The 26,320-nt window shown below is 42.6% G+C and overlaps 1 protein-coding gene across 1 annotated transcript in view; it reads right to left on the reverse strand.

Annotated features, from left to right (window-relative positions):
* Positions 1-23,651, reverse strand: part of SLC44A1 (solute carrier family 44 member 1) — a 206,450-nt gene extending 182,799 nt beyond the window's left edge. Inside the window, exon 1 of the mRNA XM_063455212.1 lies at positions 23,023-23,651. Coding sequence (XP_063311282.1) covers positions 23,023-23,046 — 24 coding nt within the window. The 5' untranslated portion in view covers positions 23,047-23,651. The remainder of the gene's footprint in view (positions 1-23,022) is intronic.
* Positions 23,652-26,320: the final 2,669 nt, after the last annotated feature.

Below are 26,320 nucleotides of genomic sequence, written 5' to 3' on the forward strand. Positions count from 1 at the left end.
CACCGTAAAATCCCCACCACCGTAATCTCACTAGACGCCGAAAAGGCATTTGACCGCCTCCTGTGGCCTTTCCTATATCGCACATTGGAACACATGAATTTCCCGAACCCGTTCATAGCTTTCCTGCAGGCAACTTACCACTCCCCTCAAGGAGCCTTACTGCTTCCCAACATCTCTCCACCCAGATTCCCAATATCTAACGGAACACGGCAGGGCTGCCCACTTTCGCCCCTCATGTTCGCGATCTCACTGGAGCCCCTCCTCCAAGCCATCCGCACCAACCCTCGCATAGAGGGAGTAACCATTAGAGGAGAACCATACACAGTGTCTGCCTATGCAGATGATATACTCCTCACACTCACCAACCCAGACCAATCCATAGAATCCCTGTTGACCACTATACAAGAATACGCAATGGTAGCAGGATACAAATTGAACATTGCGAAATCGGAAATTCTGCCAATACAACTCTCAGACTCACAACTTATCGACCTAAAAAACAAATACCCATTTCGAATATGCCCCTCGGACATAACGTACCTGGGAATCCAGCTACCAGTCGACCTAACCACCATATACGACAAAAACTACAAGCCGCTCCTGAGAAGAGCCCACGCCGACCTCCAAAAATGGGCAACTCTGGGAGTCTCATGGCTCGGCCGAATAGCGTCCGTGAAAATGAACTTACTCCCCCGACTACTATATCTCTTTCAAACACTGCCCATATCTCCCCACAAAGCAGACCTCAAGACCTTACAAACGGCGGTTGATAGGTTCATATGGAACGGTCGCAAACCCAGAGTCAGCAGAACCACCCTCTATGTCCCCAAAAAGCGGGGAGGACTGGGGCTCCCAAACTTCTCGCACTATCACGCAGCGACACAATTGACCCAAATCCAACAATGGCACGTTCCCCCACAAACTAAAAGATGGGTAGATATTGAACATACTATCTTCGGAAGAGACCACCCTTCCCTCTACATGTGGGTCCCTAAACCACACCGACCCCTACCCCCCCCAACCGCCCCAGCCATCACTCACTCTATAGACTTATGGGACAAACTGCAGAACAAATATGAGCTATCTTCATTCCTCTCCCCAATGACCCCGATCTGGAGGAACAAACTATTCCCACCAGGTCTTACGCCAGCCCATTTCGCCAGCTTCGATCAAAGAGACATAGTAAGACTTGGTCACCTATACCAAGATGACAAAGTGATACAATACTCAGAAATCAAGGAAGCCGACACACTAACAACGTTTGACCACTTCAGATATATTCAAATACGCAGCTTTGCCTCAACTCCAATAGTCCGACAAGCAGGCACAGCCACACTCTCCCGATTCGAAAAAGAATGCACACAATGCCCAACCAGAAGAGGACAAATATCGGATTTATACACAACCCTGGCAACTCACCCCACTCAAGTCACACTACCGTACATAGCAGCCTGGGAGAAGGACCTGGGACCCCCAGAGGACTCCACAGATTGGGCAGACATATGGGAAGCTACGGCTTCGATATCGATCTGTGTAACACACACGGAACAAGCATATAAGATGCTTTTCCGTTGGTACCTCACACCCCAACGCCTAGCAATCATACACAAAACACCCAACACTTGCTGGAAATTGTGCGGAGAACAAGGGACGTTCCTCCACTGCTGGTGGACTTGCCCCAAAATCAAACCCCTCTGGCTCAAGGTCACTGCTCTACTGACTAAAATCCTACACAAACCATATCCATTAGACCCATGGGCACTACTACTTTCAAAACCCCTAGAAGACCTCACTAGATCAGAAAACAAACTCAGCGCCCGTATCGCCTTAGCAACTAGGCGAGCGACAGCGGAACTTTGGTCGACAAACAGAATACCATCACAGACATCCATCACAAAAAAAATACAAGACCACATACAAATGGATAAGCTCACATCCCTACTCCACGACACGCCTAAGCGCTTTCATAAGATATGGGACCCATGGATCGAGGGAGATACCTCCATACCCTGGTAAACCCAGATATACTAAATACAGGAACTAACACCCCTCAGATAAGGACCCCCTACAGCACATGCACAGATGGAACCCGCTAAATACAACATAAAGATCCCCTCAAACCCAACCACTACCTGACCCCACCGGAATCGCGCGGCTGGGACTCCGTGTCGCAAAATACCTTACCCGCTCACCGGAGTGGCCCCCCTTATCAGGGGAACCACCTCATGACCCATCCCCTTACCAAGGCACTGCAACCTTACCCACGCACAGGATACACAAGAACTGGCTAGTTTCCTTATCGAAATACATACGCCCTAAACACACGCCAAACCATGCTACAAAGAAAGACTGAGACCATAGCCTACATCTGGCCACATGACGTAACCAAAAGGTCACCATAGCATTAGGCAACTGACGAACGACAGTACCTTCACCTGTGATCACGGGGGGAACGAGGGGGGGGAGCGGGATGATCAAACCTGGGATATAGGAAAGGACCCCACTGGGCCTACCTCGACAATATACGCCAAACGGGCCCGCAGCAGAAAGCATGCACAAACCGGTGCAAACCAGGTCTTCCTTCTGCTTCTTTCTTCCTTTCCCCCTCCCCTGGACTCCTGTCTACTTCCTCACCAAGGTTATGTGGAACAAGATACAGCTCAGACTTGTCTGATCAATGTTTATATGTTGGGCAATTGTATAACTCAAACGGCTAGAAAACCAGAATGTAAAATATTACTATACGACTGTGTATTATTCCTTCCCCCACCCCTCCCTTATTTTTCTTCTGTAACCCCATCCCAATTAATTTACTGTATAAAACAAAAAACATCATAAATAAAGAATCTTAAAAAAAAAAAAAATATCTCCTGTACAAAGTATTGCTACTAGAGGCAAATAAGTAGAACGGAGTACATTTATATATTTTTTCTCAAGAAGAGATACTGTACTGCTGCTATAATTGCTACTTTAGATCATTGCAATTCGCTCTCTGAACTTTTTTCCTGACCTGACTGATGGCACATTGAAATATAATAGAAGAGCAACAAATATAACGGTTACATTATTGTCAAATCTTGAAATCTATATAAGAAGTAAAATTCTGAATTGGGAGGAGTTAACAAAAAGAAGGAAGAAGATACCCTTAGAAGAAATAATATACCGATAACCATCTAGAGACTCTGCTTGTGCAATATTTTCATTTTCTTTTTTGTTTATTTCTGTTTAAACTAATAATCAAAATTAGAGTATAAGATAATAGAAAGTAAAGATTAGAAGAAAGAAAAAACAGAAGATTGTAAATAGGGAAAGCCTTTAAGGTGAAAGTCTAAGATAAATCTAGTCAAGGGAAATATAAAGGCAAGGCAATGGTAAGGGGGAAAAAATGGCCCCAAAGAAACCTCCTATAGACAAAACAGAAAAAAATTAAGTCGATTAGCACTTATTATTTACCTAAATCTGAAACTAATAAATCACAAGTGCAGGGGAGATCTCTCTCACCTACCCTAAATGAAGAGCCTAATTTGACAAGTCCTAATACTGACACTGTAGTTTTAGACAGTGAAGGGGTTACTCAACAAAGCTTGACAATATTAATAGAGGAGTTATATGTAAAAATTTAAAATGGTCTCAAACTAAATATGTCAGATTTGATTAAAGACATTTCTGCCTTAAGTAAAAAAATTGAGGTACAAGATGGAGAAATTGTCAAAACTAGAGCCGAGATGTCTTTGCTTCAATCACAGAATAATTCCCTTGTAAATAGAAACATAGAATGTGACGGCAGATAAGAACCAGTCGGCCCATCTAGTCTGCCCAGTTTTCTAAATACTTTCATTAGTCCCTGGCCTTATCTTATTGCTAGGATAGCCTTATGCATATCCCACACATGCTTAAACTCCTTCACTGTGTTACCACTTCAGTTAAAAGAGTTAGAGTCTAGGGTTGTTGAGATGGAAGATCAATCTTGTCGCAAAAACCTCACCTTCAAAGGAATCTCTGAAAATATAAAACAACTTAATTTGGAGAAATATATTGATTAATTCATATCTCAATATATAGATCCGCAAAAAATGTTTCATCCCCAATAGAAAGATGCCACAGAATTTACAGCTCAATAACTCTGCAGATTTTAGATCGAGAGATGTTGTTAGATTTATTAATGGACCTATAATAGATCACTTAAAGAAACAAATGCGAGCAAAACCGGATTAAAAAATTAAAAATTTATTGACATTCTAGTTTTTCCTGATCTATCCGTAGCCACATGACAAAAACGAGCAAGTTTCAAAGAGATCATGAAAAAACATAGACAAAAAAAATATTATCAATAGATGGGGATTCCCAACTAAGTTAATAATTTAATTTGGAGATTAATCTATTATAATGAATGATCCTATAAAAGATTCATCCAGACTCAAAGATATAGGTATTACGGAATAGTGTTATCATTATAATGCCCAGTACTAAAGACTGTAAGCTCGTTTGAGCATGGTCCTCTTCAACCTATCGTTCCTGTAAGTTTTCTTGTAATTGTTCTATTTACAGTTAATTCCCCCCTCTCATAATATTGTAAAGCGCTACTGTTGGCGCTATGTAAATGGCGATAATAATACTTATGGAGATATATTAGGAGTTAAAGAAGATATATATGTGTGTGTTTTTTAATTTGTTTGGGGTATGTAGGAAATTATATAAGTAACTTAAGTGAAATTGGTGAAGTACACGAGCAATTAAAGCATTGTTAATGCAGGGCTCAACAAATCCCAGGCGCCAGATTGCCATGGCGACCAGGAAATTTGTCCTGGGATTTGTGAGCCTGTTTAGCCCCCGAGGTAACCGGCTGCCTGAGAGCAGAGGCAGGCAGACGGATCACGGAGGACTGGGGCAGGCAGCTGACTGAGGGAGGCGGCCGGCCGGCTCATTAAGACGTAAGGGAGGGAGACCGGCTCATGGTGAGCTGTGAGTGGGAGGCAGGCGGCTGACAGGGGGAGTGGGGCGGCTGGCTCATATATTGATGAGGGAGTAGGGGGCGGCCAGCCCATGGAGAGCTAAGGGAGGCGGACGGCTGACGGAGGGGGTGGCCGGGTAATGGAGAGCAGAGGGAGGAGGTCGGACGGATCTACTAGTTGAGGAAATAGCCGTCCAGGTAAATTGTCAAACTGTTCTTAAACAGTTTGACTATTTATTCTGGGAGGGCGCCACGGCACTCCTGGCACCATAACCACTACAGAGAGCTGTAGTGGTTATTGTGCCTGGATTGTTTCTTCAAATAATCTATGAGTGCCCCTCCCGAGATAAGACTCTGGATCCACCAGTGGCTCTGCCGATATTTTATCACTAATAAGATACCACCATTTATTGTTAATGTCACAAGCCTAGATTGGCGATTTCACAATAAGGGTAACATTGATCATATGGAAAGAACTACATATGTGTGCCCACCCACCAACATTTCAAATGGACAAAGAGGGACAATTAAATGTTACGGATGTGAATGGGCATGTGGCCAGGGCTGGGGCTGCTCTGTGAGCTTAGGTGACTTACTTAAAATAATTTATGTAACTAAAATGTAATTTACACTCAGCTGCATCGGGTACAAAAAGCAGGAGTCAACCACGGGCTCCACATTACAGATGACACCTTGCAGTTGGAACAAGTAAGAAGGGCCACCACCTCTATCTAACATAGCCTGCGACTCAACTGCATCACTGAGAGATAATTTATAACCCAACTAAAACCTAAAACCCTTCAATAGCGATACGATAGGCACCACCAGATGCCCACAGAAACCCACCTTCCCACCCGTAACCGAGTCATTACACAATACCATTAAAAAATTGACAGCACAAACGTGATGTCCAAGCCCCTAACGAAGAGTCTTGTGCTCTAGGCACCTATTGTATTATCCAATGTCTACCAAGCTTCTCAACTGTATGCCTATACTGTAATATGATATGTTACGCTTGACCACGGTTTATGCTTAAACCGGAACATCCTGCCTTGTCCTATATTACTTTGTCAAATAAAATAAAGAATATAAAATGTAATTTACAACAAGAGTAATGTATCTTATTTACACAGACTGATTTCTAAACACATTTATAGCACAGTAGTTTAAATACACATTACTGTGAGCATTACTTATGAGGAGCTGTTATACACTCAGACATACCAATAATTTTAACCTCCTAAAAAAAAAAGAGGGCATTACGATTGAAGAGAGGGGCAGAGGGATTTAGCAATGTCCCTCCTACAGAAACTCAATTGAGAGGTATGTAATGTGTGACATGCTGGCCAAATCATTTGCATAAATGTTTTGTTTTTCCATATTATTAAATAACATACAGAGTATACATGATAATGGAATAAAAAAATAAAAAATATACTACAATGCAAAGATTTTAAAAATATGTTTTACAAGACTTAAAGGGACACTACAGGCACCAACACAATTTGTATGCATTTTATAGCTTTTAGCCAGAGTGTTTTTTTTTGCATGTTTGATTTTGCATATTTCTTGAAATCTAAAAATATTTGCAGCATGCGGTCTGGCATCAAAGGAGGCATTAGTATATTCTAGGTTTGTTATTTTCAGTAATATACTATTCGAGTGAAGCCATGCTAGCCAAAATACAAGAACGGGTGGTATAAACACACAGTGGTCATCAATAGTATCAGGGCACGGTGTCTCTGGCTATTAATGCAGCATTTGTACAAATAGTAGCCTGTAAACCACAGCTTCAGCAATAAAAGGAGGGCTCGCATTGCTACTGATTGAAATGCAGGAGAAACTGGAGGAAGGGGGGTACAGTTGCTCCAATTGCTAAAGCAGAGTATTGTAAAGAACAGTAAATAAAATATACTGAACAGATCTGCGTGGTTGTAAAGGGCTGAAATTGGAAAAATTAAGAAATCTCCCACATAATTACACCAATTAGTGATTTACTTGGCAATCTGGCAGAAAATAAAAGATAAGACCATATAATTATTAAACAGGCATGCTACATATCATAACCATGCCAGCATACCAATAGCTGGATTATTCCATTATTTGGGCAGTTTGACAAATAATGTAGCTTTCCCAGCACCTGAAGTCCAGGCTCTCAGCTCTGAGTAATTCGGAAGAGAACATCTACATTATCAGTCCAACTTTGGGCAACAATAACAGCATGATAGTGCTTGTGGTGGATTAGTCTTTCAGACTAATATTTCTATCAATACTTGGACAGGCTAATGTGGAAGTTCACTTCTTCAGTAGCCAAGCTGCATCAAAGGAACCATCTGTTTGGGAGACCCCATATTCTAAAAATGGAGGATCAACCTAGACTCTACTTCAGTCTTTTAACCATCCAGACAATTAAGGTACATGCAGTAAAGTTTTAGAGTTCTGGCAGAAACCGTGTAAAACAATATATTTGATTGTGATAGATTTCAGCACCTTAAACCTAAAGGAAAGATGAAGCAAGATATGGATACCTAGGAGAACATGATGTTTCACAAATGCTTTGCCAAAGAGACCATCAAAAATACTGTTCTCTAAAACAGAATTATTTGCTGCAAACGGAGTAGAGAACGTCTGTTGCCAGCATGCAGTGCGCACTGAAGACAGACGTAAAACACGCACAGTATTGACATTAGGCAGTCCGGAACAGAGTTCTGGGGATGTGGCAGTGTAATAAGCGACCACAACCACTTTCAAATAACTCTGGAAGTGCAGCGTGTCAAGCTAAAACACTGCACATGCAGAGTCCAACCACCATAATCACATAAAAAAGCAGAGGTAGTCATGGTCGTTGGAGTAACCCTTTAAAATTAGAAATGGACTTGGCAAACCATCTGATCAGAGAATCTATATACAAAGTGCAATGCACACAAAACAATGTGCAAACAGTGTTTATATCATACATAAGACAAAGTGTTGTGTTAACACCACTGTGTCCAATATATATCAAAACAATACATAGCACAAAAAGGTGGCTTCTCGCAAATCCTGAATATAGGGTTAAGCAATACTGCAACAAACAAAAGCAGATACAGTCCCCCTATCAAGTGCAGAGAAAAAGACCACACTAAGTAATACAATAATCACTTACACAGTTGGGATTGGAATTGGCAGTAATATATATTAAATGTATTTTTGGATTGTTTGTACTTTAAGTGCTTGTATCAAATGGGAGCCCCTGAAGGCGTCGACACACTAAGAAATTAGTAGGTTTTATGGCAGGTATCGTCTCTGGAAAAATTAGATTGGTCAAACCCTAATTAGACATATTCCTCGGTTTAAAAAAGTAAACCAAAAACTAATTTTGTCTAGGTCCTAAGCAGTCATTTTGCTCATTGCAAACACTGTGCAGTTAACTTAACAGTTTCCACAACTTGGCAAGAGACCAGCTGAAGCTCTAGAGCAGTACTAGTCAAATCGTGGTCTCCTATGGGACCTCAGATCAACACTGCACACAAATCCATACACACAGATATTTACACACACCTACACACTCCCATACACAAATGTGTAAAATATGCAGCACCCTGCCCTCGATGCAGTCTGCTTCACTGTGCTGTGTTCGCCTGTTAGTATCATCACTGAAGTTCCAGAATGCAACTACAGAAAACCAAAACTTTACTAATAAGGCTGTCAGAATCTGCTCCTTGTCAGACCAGACCGCTCAACCACTGCAAATCTCAACCCTGATGAGTACCCCATCACCAGCAATCTGGGACACAGATAGGTATGCACGAGACTATATTCCAGAGAAGATGTCAAAAAGTTTTCAGGGGGATGAAAATGTATGGTACTGTGATCTCCTGGCTCTAGAGTATCTTTGATATTGTAGAACGGCAATTCTGCTGTTCTGGTTAAAGTTTAGAAAGATTGAAAGCTTCTCACAAAGAAAAATCTACTTGTCCAAGGAACTAAAGAGATAGCCCAATCTACTTGTCCATCAAAAAAGATTGGGGTCACTACTAAGAACCATGGACATTCACAGGGCTATTTGCTAAACTCTGAATTTTCCCAAATTAAATCTGAATGGAAAACCAGAAGCAAAACTAACTGATTCTGGAAAAGATTTCTGCCTCAGTTTTGCTATTTTGATTTATTTTGCAAAAATTCTGGGTTTTGTGAATTACTATGAGCTTCTCATCCTCTGCCCTCCCATGCTCCCCCTTTGTTTATTAGTGTGTGGTGTATGCCATACACTGTATGCCGTGTGTGAGGTAAAGGTTGGCTGTATGTAATATGTGTTTGTGATCTATGCGTGTGGTGCCTATAATGGTCCTGTAAGACCTGTGGGCTATATATGTGAGTTCTGCTGTCTGTTCCCTGCATACCCCTAAAATGCATCCCTTCTTCATTGCTTCCACGATTCCAGGATTCAGTGCATCAGAGTGCAGGCGGAGAATTTCAGAGGCTGTATTCTGACTCACAAAAGAGCGCCAGATCGTGAGAAAGCGATTACAGAGGTCTGCACACACCAGAGGTGCAAAGTCAACGTCAAAAGCCCCTGCAAGGTAACCCTGGTGATCACCGATGACAGGGCAAAAATAAAATAACACAAACAACACTTCCGGCCCAGCACATGGAACTGCATGTCCTGTGCGCCAGAGGATATAAATTCCACATCACTGGTGGCTCACAGTAGTCCTATTTTAATGGGAGACCATGTATTAACTGAGACATATTAAAAATAATCTGGTTAAAGAACGAAGGAATTTTGTATCCTTTTTTCTTTTATTAAGTGTGCTATATAGGTTTGGGGGACAAATGATGGGATGGTCACCTCAAGGATAGAAGTCCACTCCTGGGGTGGGGAAAAATAGGATTTAGACATGCACTTTGTCCAGCATACAGTTATCTCCATTTTTTTTTTTTTTTTATTCTTTATTTTTGTTGTGCAGGTGAGTACATAGGTTAGTCATACGCCACAACAGCGTGCATTTATACTTGAACATGAACAGGTGAAACAGTGGCATAGAGAGTTTGCACATATTTTGTTTTGAATAGCATAATGATAAGTTAGGCAGTTATGTCTGAACTATAATAAACAATTTGTTAAGTAACTCGCTTGTTTTAGTGAACAGTGGAGGGTTTGACAGCTAATTCTGTCACATGACTAAAAGGTAACTTCACTGGTGTATCTAGACTGCTAATTTTGAGGATCATAGTGTAACATTCAGGCTATGTCGCACAGGCTTAGTCTAGCGTTTTGTAAACTAAACAGTTAATTTGCAGAGTAGGCTTGAATGAAATAGGGTAAAGTTAAATACAACAACAAAAAAAAAATGCTAAACTTTGAACATTGCTAGATTGCTTAATTTAGAGCAGGTATAAGGTAAACACACTTGAAAGCAGTGTCTTGGTACAATACAATACAATGCCTATAGACGTTATGCTGTAAGCGTTTAGGTTAAGAAACCTTGCTTCGTGGATAGTAGCGTTAAACCTTGTCTTTCAAATAGTCAGGTATATCCTCAAAACTATGCCTATATCATGCTGGGGTACATCTACTGCAGTATAGAGGGTGTCTGTTAAATAGGCAGGTATGCCCTCTGAAGTATGCCTATGCTATAGTGCGTGCTAGACAGTGTGGGTACATTCTTAACTATGTGCAGTCTTAGCTAGTACACCATTATAGAGCAGTTTAGGCAATTGAGTAGTGATTATGTATCATGGAAGTTCGTTTGGGGGCATAAAGGGCTGAGTGCTAGTGGCTACTATGCCTCACATTAAGTTCAAGTCCCCGTCGCATCAGCCAATGCCTCTTCGTGACTGAGTGTGTGCCCCTCGTGATGGTCGTCGCGGCTGTTCAAAGGGTGAGTTGTAGTGAGGTAGGCTCTGCTCTGCATGCTTTTGGGACGAGGTTCTCCTCCATGAGGGTTGCTGTGGGGCGTTCCGCCCGTTTCTCTTTCTGGCATTCAGCTTCCCGGTCTCTCGATCTGCAGCGCGGCCGGAACTGTGAGTGTTCAAGCGTGGGGTTGCGCCCTGCTGGGCAATGGCCGTTAGGGCCGCAGATGTACTGGCGGGTCTCACATGTTGGTGAGGTCCCCTCCGGTGTGTGCGGGCTTTAGTGTTGGTACCCAGGGTACCTGGTTTAATTTCCCTCTATGTTGGTCTCCTGCTCCGTCGGGGGGCCTCTCTGGAGATCTGAGGGGGGTTCCCGCCTAATTGGCGCCGTAGTGCCGGGCGGATCCACGCCGCCACCTCTGTGATCGCCATCTTGTAGGACCGTCTCTGGGCCTGAAGCCTCTTCCACAGGCTTGCGCAGATCTGCTCGTAGAAGTCTCTTGTGTGCATAGGAGGCTTGATTAGAGGACGTTTTTTGGCAGGCTGTGTCAGTGCCACCCTCCGGTGTGGGCCTATGCATGCCCCTGTTGCTTTGGGTGTTGTCGTTGGGTCGGACGGTGACTTGGGGGTGATCGTCCCCAGCGAGGACCGGGATATCCCCCGCCGGTCCAGAGGGGGGGGCAGCAGGGTCGTGTCAGGTTCACGCTTGTGAGCAGCTCCCGCGCCGGGGGATCGGCCGTCTCCCCCAGGCCTCAGGCTCCGCTCCATTATAGGCCGCACGGTCGGAGTGAGTCGCCCCGCCTCGCTTTGGTGCCGGATCGGTATCATTCTGTTATGCATGTCGTCGCGTGTAGATCTCTGGCCACCATGAGTTGCTAGCATTAAGGGGTCGATCTGTGGTAGCATGTTTGTGCTCTTTACTGCAGGAGCTCTTGAAGTGTGCGACCGGCCATCTTGGCTGTCAGGCCCCGCCCCCCAGTTATCTCCATTTTTGATGTTCTACTCTGGCTTTGTATAACTCATGTTTATCCACCTTATACATTGTCACTTCCATGTACACTAAAGCGGTTGAATAGTTGTTTATTTTTGGGGGGTTTTTTTAATTGTCACTTTTTGTGTGCACAATCAAGGTGGTTACAAGTGTTCTGAGGCACAAAAGTGCGCAATTTAAATGTATATATAACAGAACAGAACATGAGAAGGGAAGGAGGAGAAAAAGCGGTTCCCCAGACATAGGCGTGATGATCGCCAACGTATTAATGTAAGAGGTCAGCATTATCAATGTCTAACATTATAAAGACCAGACATGCACATCTTAGAAGAGTGACCTAGGCATACTTATAAACATGTGGGTGGTTACAACATGTATGCATACACAATGAGATTTTTCATAGACAATTGTCAATTGCACACTAAGTCATGTAAATATTAAAAATTTTATAGAGATACATCCATAGGCACAATTGTCGGGCTGATTCGCAAATCTTGAACAGTATTTTTCCACATTAACGAGGTCCACGGGTAGTCATATGTTTAATAGGCGACAGGTTCACAGGTTACGAAAAAAAAAAAAAAATATCTAACAAGTTTAATTCAGACCGAAAACTTGCATTAGAAAATAATAAAACACAAGAGAAAAGTTCAGGAGTTCTTTAATATAACTGAAACAGACACCACCCATTGTAAATACCAGGCAATGAAACAAAGGTGTTTCTTTTTCTTTTTTAAATGAGTGTTTAGTTCTATGCTTGCACAGTCGTTTGCCCTTGTGTTCATGGTTGATCTTATAGCATGAAAAAAAGGGCAAAAGATTGTGACTAATTCTAATGGATCCCTTTTTCTCTCTCATATTTTGTGAGTCAGTGTTGATAACAACCAAAATAGCAGATACTAGCGCATTAAAAAAAACAAAAAAAAACACATAATTAACAGCGGATCACCAGCAAATTCTGGCTTAATCCTCGGTCTTTCTTGATAATGTACCTTTGGTAGTTTTTCCTGATGGTCGCTTGTAGAATATATGAAAGTGCATTACTCTTAGAACAAAAATAGTATTTGTTGGTGTGTGAAATAAACATATTAAAAAAAACTGGCTAGTATTTTTTTCATGTAAATTAAACATGCAAAATAACCAACTACCTGTTCTCTTCTACCCTGGATGCCATAACAATGTTTTGTGCATTGGCCAATATAAGACACTGTACGATCAGTAGTCTTGTTTAGGTATAGGGTCTTAAGAGACGGAAAGGGACAGGGAACAACATCACATTGATAAAACACACTGATTATAAGTGAAAATGTACTGAAAGGTGTCAATATCGTAATGGTTATTTCCACTTATCTGAAGTCATACAGTCGGTTTTTGTTCTGATTTGCCAACTTGTTTTGGTACATTTACTTTTCTGTATCATTTACCCGAGTTACAGCACTACAGAACATGCTAGTGCAATACAAATAATGTGTTACTGGGAAACTGACGTCTTCACATTTTCACATACTTATCCAGCTAACTATTTTAAGGTTATTCATCTGCTCTTCTGAAATTTACCATGTGCTGGTTCAGGATTTAAAGGGACACTATAGACATCTTATTGACGTGGTCTGGGTGCAGGGACCCTGTTCCCATAACACTGGAATGTAAAACAACTGCAGTTTTAAATAGACTAATGTTTACATTGCAATGTTAAGACTGCCTCTAGTGGCTTTCTATAAGACAGGCACTGGAGGGGCTCCCTGCAGTGTTACGGAGTTTGATTCCATGAAACGATGCTGGACCTCCTCACGCTGTGCACAAGGACGTCCAGCGTGTAGACAAACCATTGAAGCAATGCATTTCTATGAGGAAGGCCTAATGCATGTGTTGTGCATTAGGTTCCCCCATCAGCAGACGGAGGAGGAGGAGACAGACCCTGCACTAAGGGATCTCAGTGCTGGAATAAGGCAAGTGTTTAAAGAGTTATTTAATCCTTTGCATGACTGGGGGTCGCTGCGGGGACAGCGAAATATTATAGTGTTAGGAATAGAGCTTTTTTTTCCTAACACTAAAGTGTTCAAGTGCAAATCCCCACACAACCAGGTTGGTCCCTTCTCAAGCTTTCACATACATGCAGGGCCGGACTGGCCCACCGGGATACCGGGAAATTTCCCGGTGGGCCGCGGCACCTGGGGGCTGCTCTGAACAAGTATGTGCCACCGGGTGGCCGGTCCGGTGGCACACACTCTGAAGGGGCCGGTCGGCGGCCGCGCTGGAGCCGCCGGACCGGGTGGCAGCCTCGCCGGTCCGGCGGCACTGCTTTCACTAATGCTGACTCGCTAGGGGCTGATGGAGGAGGGAGGAGCATGTCTCTGTACCATGCTCCCTCGCGGTTCCCACAATTCCCAGCACAGGAACCGCGAGGGAGCATGGTACAGAGACATGCTCCTCCCTCCTCCATCAGCCCCTAGCGAGTCAGCATTAGTGAAAGCAGTGCCGCCGGACCGGCGAGGCTGCCACCCGGTCCGGCGGCTCCAGCGCGGAATGCGGCCGGCCCCAACCCCAGCCCCACTCAATCAGGTAAATGGGAGGGGAGGGGAGTGGAAGGGAAAGGAGGGGAGGGGGGAAATAAAGAGACACAAGGGGGGGGGCGGGAATAAATAGACACAAGGGGGGGGGCGGGAATAAAGAGACACAAGGGGGGGGAATAAAGAGACACAAGGGGGGGGGGAATAAAGAGACACAAGGGGGGGAATAAAGAGACAAAAGGGGGGGGGGCGGAAATAAATAGACACAAGGGGGGGGGCGGGAATAAAGAGACACAAGGGGGGGGGAATAAAGAGACACAAGGGGGGGGAATAAAGAGACACAAGGGGGGGGAAATAAAGAGACACAAGGGGAGGGGATAAAGAGACACAAGGGGAGGGGATAAAGAGACACAAGGGGAGGGGATAAAGAGACACAAGGGGAGGGGATAAAGAGACAAGGGGAGGGGATAAAGAGACACAAGGGGAGGGGATAAAGAGACACAAGGGGGGGATAAAGAGACACAAGGGGAGGGGGGAAATAAAGAGACACAAGGGGAGGGGGGAAATAAAGAGACACAAGGGGAGGGGGGAAATAAAGAGACACAAGGGGAGGGGGGAAATAAATAAACACAAGGGGAGGGGGGAAATAAATAAACACAAGGGGAGGGGGGAAATAAAGAGACACAAGGGGAGGGGGAAATAAAGAGACACAAGGGGAGGAGGGGAATAAAGAGACACAAGGGGAGGGGGCAAATAAAACAGAGGGGCACAGTGAAAGGATGGGGGAAAGAGACAGAGGGGGGATAGAGAGATGGTGGAGGGAGGAAAAAGAGACAGGGGGAGAGAGAGACAGAGAGGAAGAGAGATGTGGGGGAGAGAGAGACAAAGGGAAAGGGTGGAGCCGGCAGGGGAGGGAGAAAGGACCCGAGAGGTCAGCCTGCAGCTCCTCTGCGTCCTCGCACGAGCACAAAGCGTTGCCGCGGTTACCACGGCACTGCTCCGGCTCTCACGAGCTATGGAGCTATGGGCTAGAGTTCACTCTCACCACGAGTTCCTGGTGGTCGCAGTGTTGAGAGTGAACTCTAGCCCCATAGACACACTGCCCCCACACACACACCATACACATTCACACACTGCCCCCCATATACACACTGCCCCCACACACACACACACACACACACACCATACACATTCACACACTGCCCCCCATACACACACTGCCCCCACACACACACCATACACATTCACACATTGCCTCATACACACACACAGTGCCTCCATACACACATTTCCCCACACACGCTACGCATTCACACACATACACTGAACCTTTCACACACACTGCACCCCTCACACATTGTACCACTGCTCCTATACCCTACTACAGCAAAACCCAGGTAAGTTGTCGAACTGTTCTTAAACGGTTTGACTACTTACTCTGTGAGGGGGTCCCGGTGTTCTGTCATTCTGCTATACCTGTCAGATTTCTATACCCTCGTCACTTCCGGGGAGGGGAAGCAGCTGGATCCTGTGCTGCACATGCGTGCTAGCACTCCTGCTACTCCTCCACAGCCAGGTCCTGGAAGGTAAGTAAAACTAGTTTTACACTTTCATTATAGTTAGTGCATTCACTAAGCTTAGGACATGGGACATTTAGGGTTAATGTTAGGGTTCAAATTAGAGTTAGGATTAGGGACTTGTTCACATTTAGTGATATTTCACAATAGGGGAATATCACTAAATAGGGTTTTCTCACACTCTATTTTAACCCTTACCCCAAGGGTTAGGGTAAGAATAGAGAGTGAGAGAGGTTAGAAGCACTTACCTAACCCTAATTTGAACCCTCACTTAACCCTAAATGTCCCGTGTGCCTAAGCTTAGTGAATGCACTAACTATAATGAAAGTGTAACACTAGTTTTACTTACCTTCCAGGACCTGGCTGTGGAGGAGTAGCAGGAGTGCTAGCACTCATGTGCAGCACAGGATCCAGCTGCTTCCCCTCCCCGGAAGTGACGAGGGTATAGAAATCTGACGAGGTATAGCAGACTGATAGAACACCGGCACTCCTTGCACCATAACCACTACACAGAGCAGTAGTGGTTATTGTGCATGGATTTTTTCTTTAAATAATCTACAAGTGCCCCTCCCGAGATCAGGCTCTGGATCCTCCACTGGTATATGACATGTATATTAATGTGTGTATTAGATATATAGATAATTATGTCTATTATATTTACACATATATTAATGTACATTTATATATGCATAATACACAGAGAAATGTCATTAATATGTACCATATGTAATGAGCAGATATTGGCCCAGTCTTGTTGCTAGGTAGGTGCACACTCCAGCACAATAACATATTTAAAAGTGAAGAGCGCACCCAAAGGACTTCAAAGTAAACAAGATAACGTCAATTTTTTACAGTTGTGCCCAACATACATTCACCATTTCAGTCCCATTACCAAGCTTTCCTTAATATGTCATGGTAGATGGACTGAAACATTGATTACATGCAAAGGCACATCTGCTTAAAATAAATCAGCACTTTTGTTTATTTTGAACCATATGAGTGCTTTTTTTTTACGTTGGAGTAATAATTTTTAATTTTAAGTTCTCTTTTCCAACTCTGTATCTGCACACTATGCTGGCGCGACGCATTATGGGGCTGGTAAAACATTTTTTTCCAGGGCTGCTTTTAATGCCCAGTCCGGCCCTGCATACATGACGTTTTACATTTGAACTTAATGTCAGTATAGGTTACCAATCGATAAATGCATTTTAATGTAATTATGCCCACTGGCCATGCATCAAATCCCAAAATTGTGAATTTACAGATAGCATGGTGGAGTTCGGTGTCATCTCTGTTAATGTCACACACATCCTAACATTCCAAATGGACAAAAAGGGACATTTTCATTTTAGGGGTGTTAGAGGGGTGTGGCCAGCGGCCGAGAAGTCCTGAAACAATTTAGGTGACTTACTAATAACAATTTATGGAACTAAAATGTAAATGAGAACGAAAAAAAATATAGTATTTACAAGGGCTGATTTCTTAACATATTTATTACCATGTAAAGACACGCTACTGAAAGTTTTATTGCTGTGGAGCTCGGCTATACACTCAGACTCAACAACATGTTTAAAACAGGGACATTAGGATAGAAAAGAGGAGCAGGAGGATTTGGGACTAAAACAGGGACTGTTCTTCCTAAATAAGGACACTTGGGAGCCTTGTTAGGTTTAGCAAACACTTCACACTGTTTGCATACACTGATGTGGTGTGGATAGTGACAACCATGGGGCATACCAGTAGGAGAGCTGTGACAGTCACGAAGTCTTCATCCACGTATTGGCTATAAAGTTAATCTTATGTGTTGAATAATACATAAGGAGTTCCCACCATATCAACAACATAAAAGTATAATTGTGTTAAAGCTGAGGAGCAGTAACTGCTGCTATATTTATCTGACAATATAGTAAAAAGAGAACAGCAACAATTCCCAGAATTTTGATCACTAAACTACTCCAATGTTTAAATAAATATTTATATATGACTAGTTTGAGGGATTATTACACTGTGTCCGTAGGCCAAACCTGGTTACCATATTGGTAATAGTGCATCATTCTGCAACAGGGCTTTCTAAACACATGGGTACGCTGGGCAGTTGTCCGATGGGGCACACCGAGCATATGGGCCCCGTAAGCTTGCCAACTTTTCAGTATATTATTCCGGGAGATTTATTCAGAACCAAACCCTCTGTATTAAAACATTTAAGTAGACTAATCACCTCAGTATCAACGGTTATCTGTACATGCGATCTTGCTGTTGCGAATACATATCTTGACCTGTACAAAATCAACGTACACTATTTGTACATAAGCAAGACAAAATTACACAATGTTTTGAAGTCGTACAGCTATAATACAGTTCTTCTAATATTTTTAACATTCCATTTAAGTTGCCTCCCTCTACTACTACCAATAATAATAAATGTTTGTGTGGTTTAATCTCTGCTGTACAGTATGTTTTTTTAATGTTTAAACACGGATTTTGCTGGAATTACCAATAAAGAAAAGCATAATTTTATCGATAATTTACATTTTCATTCCATTGTTGTGTAGACAGGGCTCCAGTGCACTGTTTTGCCAGGGGGCCTATAATACAGTTATGAGAGTCCTGTCCTACAAGGCAGTTATATGTAAATTCTTAAAGGGAAACTATAGGCATCAAAACAACTTTTAATTAAGCAGTTTTAGTGTATACATTATTCCTGAAGTCTCACTACTCAAGTCACTGCTATTTAGGAATTAAATCCTTTTTTGTTTCTGTACATGCAGTGATAGCCACAGCTCCCCTGGTTGTGACTGACAGAGCCTGCATGAAGCAAAAGTTTATTTTCAAACAGATGTTAACTTACTTTAGAAGTTTTCATCTTCTGCTCTGTACATTGAACTTGAATCACACACTACAGGCTCCTGCAGTCTCAAGCAGGCCATTAACAGAGCAAGAAATGAGAAATTCTAAACTGGCTTGTAATAAAAGACGTTTAAAACTAGATCTTTCTTTACAGGAAATGTGTAGGGAGACTGTGCAGGTCACATGCAGGGGAAATCTGACTATAGCTATATAATCAAAATTTAAATCCTAAATGGCACAGAATTGGGCCAAGACTGCAGGGCATAATCTATACACCAAAACTGCTTAATTAAGAGGAAGTCTTCTATAGTGTCCCTTTAAAGAAGATTGGTCTGAATTCCTTATTTCAAAATGCTCAACTTATATTTATATATACAGCATTTGGCAAGTTTAATAGCCAATCCATCATCTGGGAAATGCTTTCATATTCCTTCATCCTGTTTTGATTTGGCATATGTCTGTCCATATGTTTAACAGAACAGGGATCTGCAATTCTGCCTGACATTCTAGAACAGACAGACACTGACACCAGAAGAGATTATGGAATAATGGAAAAAAGGTAGTAGGGCTCAATTTTAGGGCCCAAAATATTCCTTTAAGTGTCTCTTCCGTCACTTAATTGTATGGTTCCATTTTGGAGGGTGGGGGTGTTGAATCACAAATGTGTCACTGTGAACATATAAAAATAGAGGAGCAAAATGTACGTCTTTTTACAGAACAAAATAAAAATGTCCACCACTGTCAAAGTGGCGAATTTTCTCAAACAGGTCTCAAACATGTAAGCAATTTAAAATCAACAGGAAAATAATGGAGCAAAAAAAAAAAAAAGTATGAAAAAAATAAAATAATGGAAGAAGCATGTTTTTTCTGCCTTTTTTATAATGCAACAAATGAATCAATCATTGTAAAAGGTAAAATTTGGCCTTGGCAGAAGTCAAATGTAAAGAAGTCAAATCTATTTTAAAACTACGTTTCTACTGATAAGGTATATAACACATGACCAATCGAGTCATTTCAACATGTATTGTGAAGAAAATCTATATTTCAGCAGAAAATTTAAGACAGGAACAAATTGGAGTCTGGATATTTGCAACTGCATCACATAAAATATGTAAATCACATGAGAATGTAATCATTAAACTTCTAATTGTATCGAAATGGCATTTCAATGGTAATATTCAGGTAAAAGCAGTCAAGCTGGAGAATGTCTGCCTAAAGTTAGCTATCTGGACTTTAATTGACTGTAATTCAGAGTTTAGAAAATAAGGATAGTAAACACATTTACCAGAGACTGGCCTGTTCTAGAGTTTTGTGAAGTCAGAACAGAGCCAACTACATATTTCCAATAAACTGGCAACAGAACCTGTTTATGACAAAAATTTATGAAAATGTACGATGTTCATTGTATTATAGGCACCCAGTTGTTTCCAATGAGGAGGAAAACCACACTCCTTTTACAGAGTAATCCTAGGTACAGAACCGGACCGGAGGCTGGCAAACCCCATTCAGAGACAGAAAGAACTATGTGAATCCAGGCAGTCAAGGTACAAAAAGTAGCAGAGTTATTAGAAAATCAGAACATAATCAGCATGACAAAGACCTAATTGCAGGTCGAAACGTTGTGGTTTATGGTCTGATTCTAAGTCTGCTATCATTTGTACCTTCATTGTGGGGATCACATTGTTCTTTCTCAGGGTACAAAAGGTAGCAGATTTATTGGTGAATCAGAACATAAACAACAACGTTTTGACCTGCAATGAGGTCTTTCTCAAGCTGATTAGATTGTGATTCTCCGATAAATCTGCTACCATTTGTACCTTGAGTGCCTGAATCACATTGTTCTTTCTCACTATAGGTACCCAGACCACTTCAGTTAGATGGGTGCAGTGGCCCTGTACTTTTAGTCCGGCAATGTAAAAGGTTACCATTTTGTAGATATGGCAATGTTTTCATTTCCAGGCTAAACACATTTTGAGTGGCCTTCCTGACAGCCATGAGAGGGTGCTTCTGCTGGTACCATCAAGTTTGACTCCATTATGTGAAGTTAGACATCATGCATCATCAAATGCTGATAATAGGGAAGCACTGGATTCAATTCTTAGAGCAATTCATTGGAAGAGAGCAGCAATCACCACGCATGTGCATGTCTATGAGAAGCATTGGACTGGACAAGAAGACATCAGAACAGCATCACTTGAAGTGTTGCAGGCAGCTGCATGGAATGAATAGTAGCACTGGAAAAGAGGTAATTAGCTATTTTCCCTATATTTAAATTGGTTCAAGGGGGACCCGAATCTAACATCGGAAGTAGAACACTATAACGAGAAGTACATGTTTGTATTCTTAACACAAATTTCGATAAGATCGGGAACAGGATATCAAGTAATCAGTTTATGTAATAAACCTTCAAAGAAGCTGTAAGAAATGTTTTCTCATTACCCATGACCCCTGTACATATTGGCAATGAACAACACTGTGATCAAGATGGCTAGGGTGTTGGCACAGCATGTACATACAGGCTTGTAAACACCACTCATAGTCTGGTCACTTTCACACCAATCTGCAAACTGATACAACAATATTATTCCACAAGATGAACATCTCACAATTACAGATGAATTGCTTTAACAGATACATTGTCATGTAAAGCAATCCAACAAAAACAAAACAGAAACCAATAATATGACATACGGTAGACACAAAGAAATGTGTGCCCGTGCATGTGGCACCTTGTCAGACAAGCACATAAATAAAGTGATATTTATTGAGACAATGGTTGACTGGCACCACTCTCGATGCAAAGCAGAAGCCTTGATTGTGTTCACTGCACACAGCGCTCTGACCAAGGACTTGACAAACGAACCAAACAGCAGGAAGGACTGCATCGCTGTACATAGTACTGGACTAAGCCTGCAATTATTTTAGCCAAGTTAAGCAACAGATGCAGGTAACCTTCATTTGGAATGCAGCGGTGTTGACAGCGGAAAAAAAAAGGAGAGGAAGAGAAACTTCTCCCCACTGGGATTTAAATGGGAAAAGGGATGTGCCAGTATGTGCAGCTTGACAATCCTCAGTGTGAAAAGCACAGTAGACTCACATTAAATCCTACGTGACCTGGATCTTTTGAAGGGTGACCTGAGAGCGACGACACATCTACTGATCCTGACTGTGTCACTGTCTCACATTTATCCACACAAATTGCAGAGTATGAGATGGCAGCTGATGGCATCCTCTGTACTAAGGAAAGGAGTGGAAGGGAATAAACCTAGATGGAACCAAACGCTCCATTTGCGGCATATCACACAATCCACCTAGAAATAAATGATTTAAAAAAAAAAAAAAAAAAAGTTGACTCATAGTACAAAAACAGAGAATGCAATACAAGATCATCTAAAAGTATGCAAATTGGGAGTAATGACATCCACCCAGTTTTGTTTTCCTCACCTTTTATAGAAGCATTTATTTTTAAGCCAGGTGAAAAAAGGAGGCATATTAATGAGGCATTGGCTAACTAAAAAGGCATTTTAAGGAGTTAGAAGGTTCTATGATCCCTGACTCAATATTTGTCTTTGCAATAAGCATTACTTGAACAGTGACAATTATAAATAGTTGAATATTGCTACACCCACTGTGCACAATATCTTAATCATGCTATTAAGTATTAATAAGTGTACATATGTGGTCTTTTGTATTTTTCTGACATACTTTCCCTTTGCCTTGAGGCTGCCTGCATAACTACACATTTTCATTTTATGCTCCAAACGGGTTTAAAAACCTGTTTGTGTGCAGCATTATTTTTTTTTTTTTTATGTCAGGAATGTATGTAATATTGTAAACAGGAAACTACATGGCTCTAATTATGATAAAGTCTTGGGCACAATGAGATGCCATCAGAGAAACTGCCTTAGCTTTAGGGCATTACATTCCATCACGAACATTAAGAAAAATTATTTTATTATAGACAATGTATTCTCAACTGGCGGCTAAATCAAACGGAATAAAAAATGTTCGTCCTGGAATAATACGTAGAGAGAATATTATATTGTAGACACCACCCACAAATATGTATAATTATAAGAAATTAGGGTTTTGTCGATTTTTTTTTCTTGCATTATGTATAAAGCCTGCGACACCATGTGCACACTTTGGCTATTATCTTCTGTAAAGTATATCTACATTTTTCTATAATGGTGTAACAGAACATACAGATATTCATGATCTTTTATAACCAGAGACAGACTGCTGTGCAATGCATTGCTAGCGCCTAACACGGAAGGAGTTAAAGATTATATATGTCTGTAAGCCACTTACCTGTGTGCTCCCACAGCATCCCATGGTTAGGAGGAGGAGGTGGTGATGGTGACTGTCAGTCCTTGTTCTATAAATGAAAAGATTCCTTTTGGAGTGTTTGGGAAATCCCAGGGGTGTGGGGAGCACCTTCTCACAAACAACAAGGGGAACTAATGTGGGAGTAGGGCAATGGAAGCAATGAATGTAAAACACAGACTAAACATCAAATAGTGGAATAACAGGACATGGAACAGTTAAAACAAATACACGGATCCAATGGCAGGGGAATAAAGGCAAGAGAAAGCACCTCCCTGGGCAAGTCTCACATTGATGGGGGCTGCAATTAAGAAAGGCTGCCAGTGCCCTGCTGTCTAGTTCTCAAGCTATCTAGGAGATGTCTGGGGATCTAAACCTCTGAAATTCCCTTTCTGCTTTGCCTTTCTCTTGCCCTAGGAGAGGTCCCATCTGATGCGCCTGTAACAGGCTGGTAAGGTTGTACCAGCCATTGCTTTGTACAAGGATCTAAAATCGAGCAGGCAAAAATAGGGGGGAATAATGTAGAAAGAAAAAAAAGAGGAGGATCCTCTCCTTTCAGTGTTCCCTTGCCAGTCTGAAGCGGCAGGCAGTGATTGTGTTGTTGTAGTTGCTGTTTCCAGCCGGCTGCCTTGTCTGTGGGGACTGAAAACAAAGAGGGTGGAGCAATAGCTTTGGGGGCAGCACAGGGAAGAGATAGACGGCTTTCAGGTTGGTTCCCACTGTAACCGGGCTCGGGCTGCTTCCGGTAGCAGAGTAAGGAAGGATCCTTCCCAGCAACAGTAATGTATTCAATTGGCTGTGGCCGGATTTACATGCCAGGTGCATGTAGGCACACAATTCTAAGGCGTCCACCCTCCCAATTTTTTTTAAAAGTATATATTAAATAAATGGCAGATGAAGTGAAAGTAAATTTGACTAATTTATTAACTGGACGTAAAATGGCTAAAAAACCCCACATATCCTGGTATTTGATAACTGCCTATCCATAATTCTGCTTGTAGTGTATTTGTATTTCATAGTGTTAGGAATAAAAGGTTGTATTCCTAACACTATAGTGCCCTCTGGTCCCCCCTGGTCTCTATTTACTCAGCAGATTCCAGCAATGAGGTCTCTCTGCACTGGGTAGGCCCTCCGCTTCCTCAGATGTCATCCAACAGGGGGAACCTAATGCACATGTGCAGCAAGCCCCGAGAGCGCATTAGACCCTCCCAGTAGGAAAGCTTTGAATCAATACTTTCCTATGGGGCTTTCACTGACGCTGGATGACCTTATGCAGAGCATGATCACGTCCAGCGTGGTTTAACAGACTCAGAGTCCGGTAAACTCCCTAAAGCGCCTCTTGTGGTTGTCTGGTAAATAGCAGGACTAAGTGGGAGAGGGACATTGCACCCAAGCCACTTCAATGAGATGCAATGGTCTAGGTTCCTATAGTCTCCCTTTAAGTATACAAATCTGTATTCCTAATGCTATACAATACCTGTACTTAGTTATATTTAGCTCCTCGCATGCAGTATAATATAAAATGACAACCATATTTTCTCCATGTATCCCTCGGAGCTGCTGCCTGCTCCTACCCATGTGATGTCATTCCAGAGGATGACATCACATTCAATGCTCTTCATTGAGCTCGCTGTTATCAGCCATTGATTCTATCATTCATTGAGCTGTGCTTTCAAGATTTCAAATTGCTCAAATATTACATTTTGGAGGTAAAGTCAAAGGGGAACTACTGCAGACACTATAACAACTTCAATCAGATGATGTTGTTTTAGTGAGTTCAGTGTTCCTTTAAAGATCATTTTAAAACTGGTCAGGGTAAAGAAAGGTTAATGACAATCCAGTTTACAGAGGATGTTGAGTGGGAATATAGTTGGATTAAATTTACTATATGGGTAGATGCTAATATTAAAGTTAGTGTTCTTTGTTTGGCAAGTTTAGACTTTGAGTACTCAAAGAACAACTCCACAACAGCATGCTGGGTGAGAAGTGGCACTTTGATAATTAAATAATAAAACACCCTGTCATTCAAACAGCCAGGGAGGTTTCCTCCTGCTTCTACCCCTAGCCAACTTAAGTGGCAGCCGGGCTCTACTTGAGTGTGCCTGCCTTTTCCCCGAATGCCTCCTTCTGAGACTTCAGATCAGAACTGTGTTCTTTCTGAATGCTGTGCCATGTGTGTTAATATTGAATGGACCCTTGGCAAGCAACTTTTTTCTTGGGCCTTCCCACAACGTTTCATGACTGTGTGTGTAAGATAACTGTCTTCAGTGAGTGACTGTGACAGGGTTGTTAAAGGGGTAACCGTGGCAAGATGATTGTGGCAGGGCCAGAGGGGTGAATGAGACAGGGTTTGGTTGTGAGTGTGATAGGATTGGGGGGTGATTATGACATGGTTGAAGGAGGAAGTGTGACAGGGCGAAGGAAGGTAAGTATGACAGGGTTATGGAGGTTAATGTTACATTGTTGTATGGCATGGTTGGGTGAATGTGGCATTGTTGGGGGAGGGAGTGTGACAGGGTGAGGGGAGGTGAGCGTGAAGATTAGGGAGGGTTTATGTGACATGGGCCTGCTTCAGGACGTCCTGTAAGCCTGTGTACTTATGCACAAAGCATTGTACGATCAGATTACACACATGTGCCATGCACGGCACATGTGTCATCTTGCCAAACTTCAATGCCGCCGACAAATTTGTTCCGTTGTCACAAACCACTTTGCCGATCTCCAGTTGGTGCGGAGTCAGCCACTGATCCACCTGTGCGTTCAGGGCGGACAGGAGTGCTGGTCCGGTGTGACTCTCTGCTTTCAGGCAAGTCAACCCCAAGACGGCGTGACACTGCCGTATCCGGGATGTGGAATAGTACCTGGGGAGCTGGGGGGGTGCCGTTGATGTGGAGCAAGACGCAGCAGCAGAAGAGGACTCAGCCGAGGAGGTTATGGAAGAGGATGGAGTAGGAGGAGTAGAGGAGGTGGCAGCAGGCCTGCCTGCAAGTCGTGGCGGTGTCACCAACTCCTCTGCAGAGCCACGCATTCCATGCTTGGCAGCCGTCAGCAGGTTTACCCAATGCGCAGTGTAGGTGATATACCTGCCCTGACCATGCTTTGCAGAACAGGTATCAGTGGTCAGATGGACCCTTGCCCCAACACTGTGTGCCAGACATGCCATTACTTCCTTTTGCACAATCGAGTACAGGTTGGGGATTGCCTTTTGTGCAAAGAAATTTCAAGATGAAAGGAGGGGATAAGGAGGTTACAAAGGGAATGACGGTCGGAATAGAGATGACGT

Source organism: Pelobates fuscus, chromosome 5 (assembly GCF_036172605.1).
Source record: "Pelobates fuscus isolate aPelFus1 chromosome 5, aPelFus1.pri, whole genome shotgun sequence".
In the NCBI taxonomy this organism is placed as follows: Eukaryota; Metazoa; Chordata; class Amphibia; order Anura; family Pelobatidae; genus Pelobates; species Pelobates fuscus.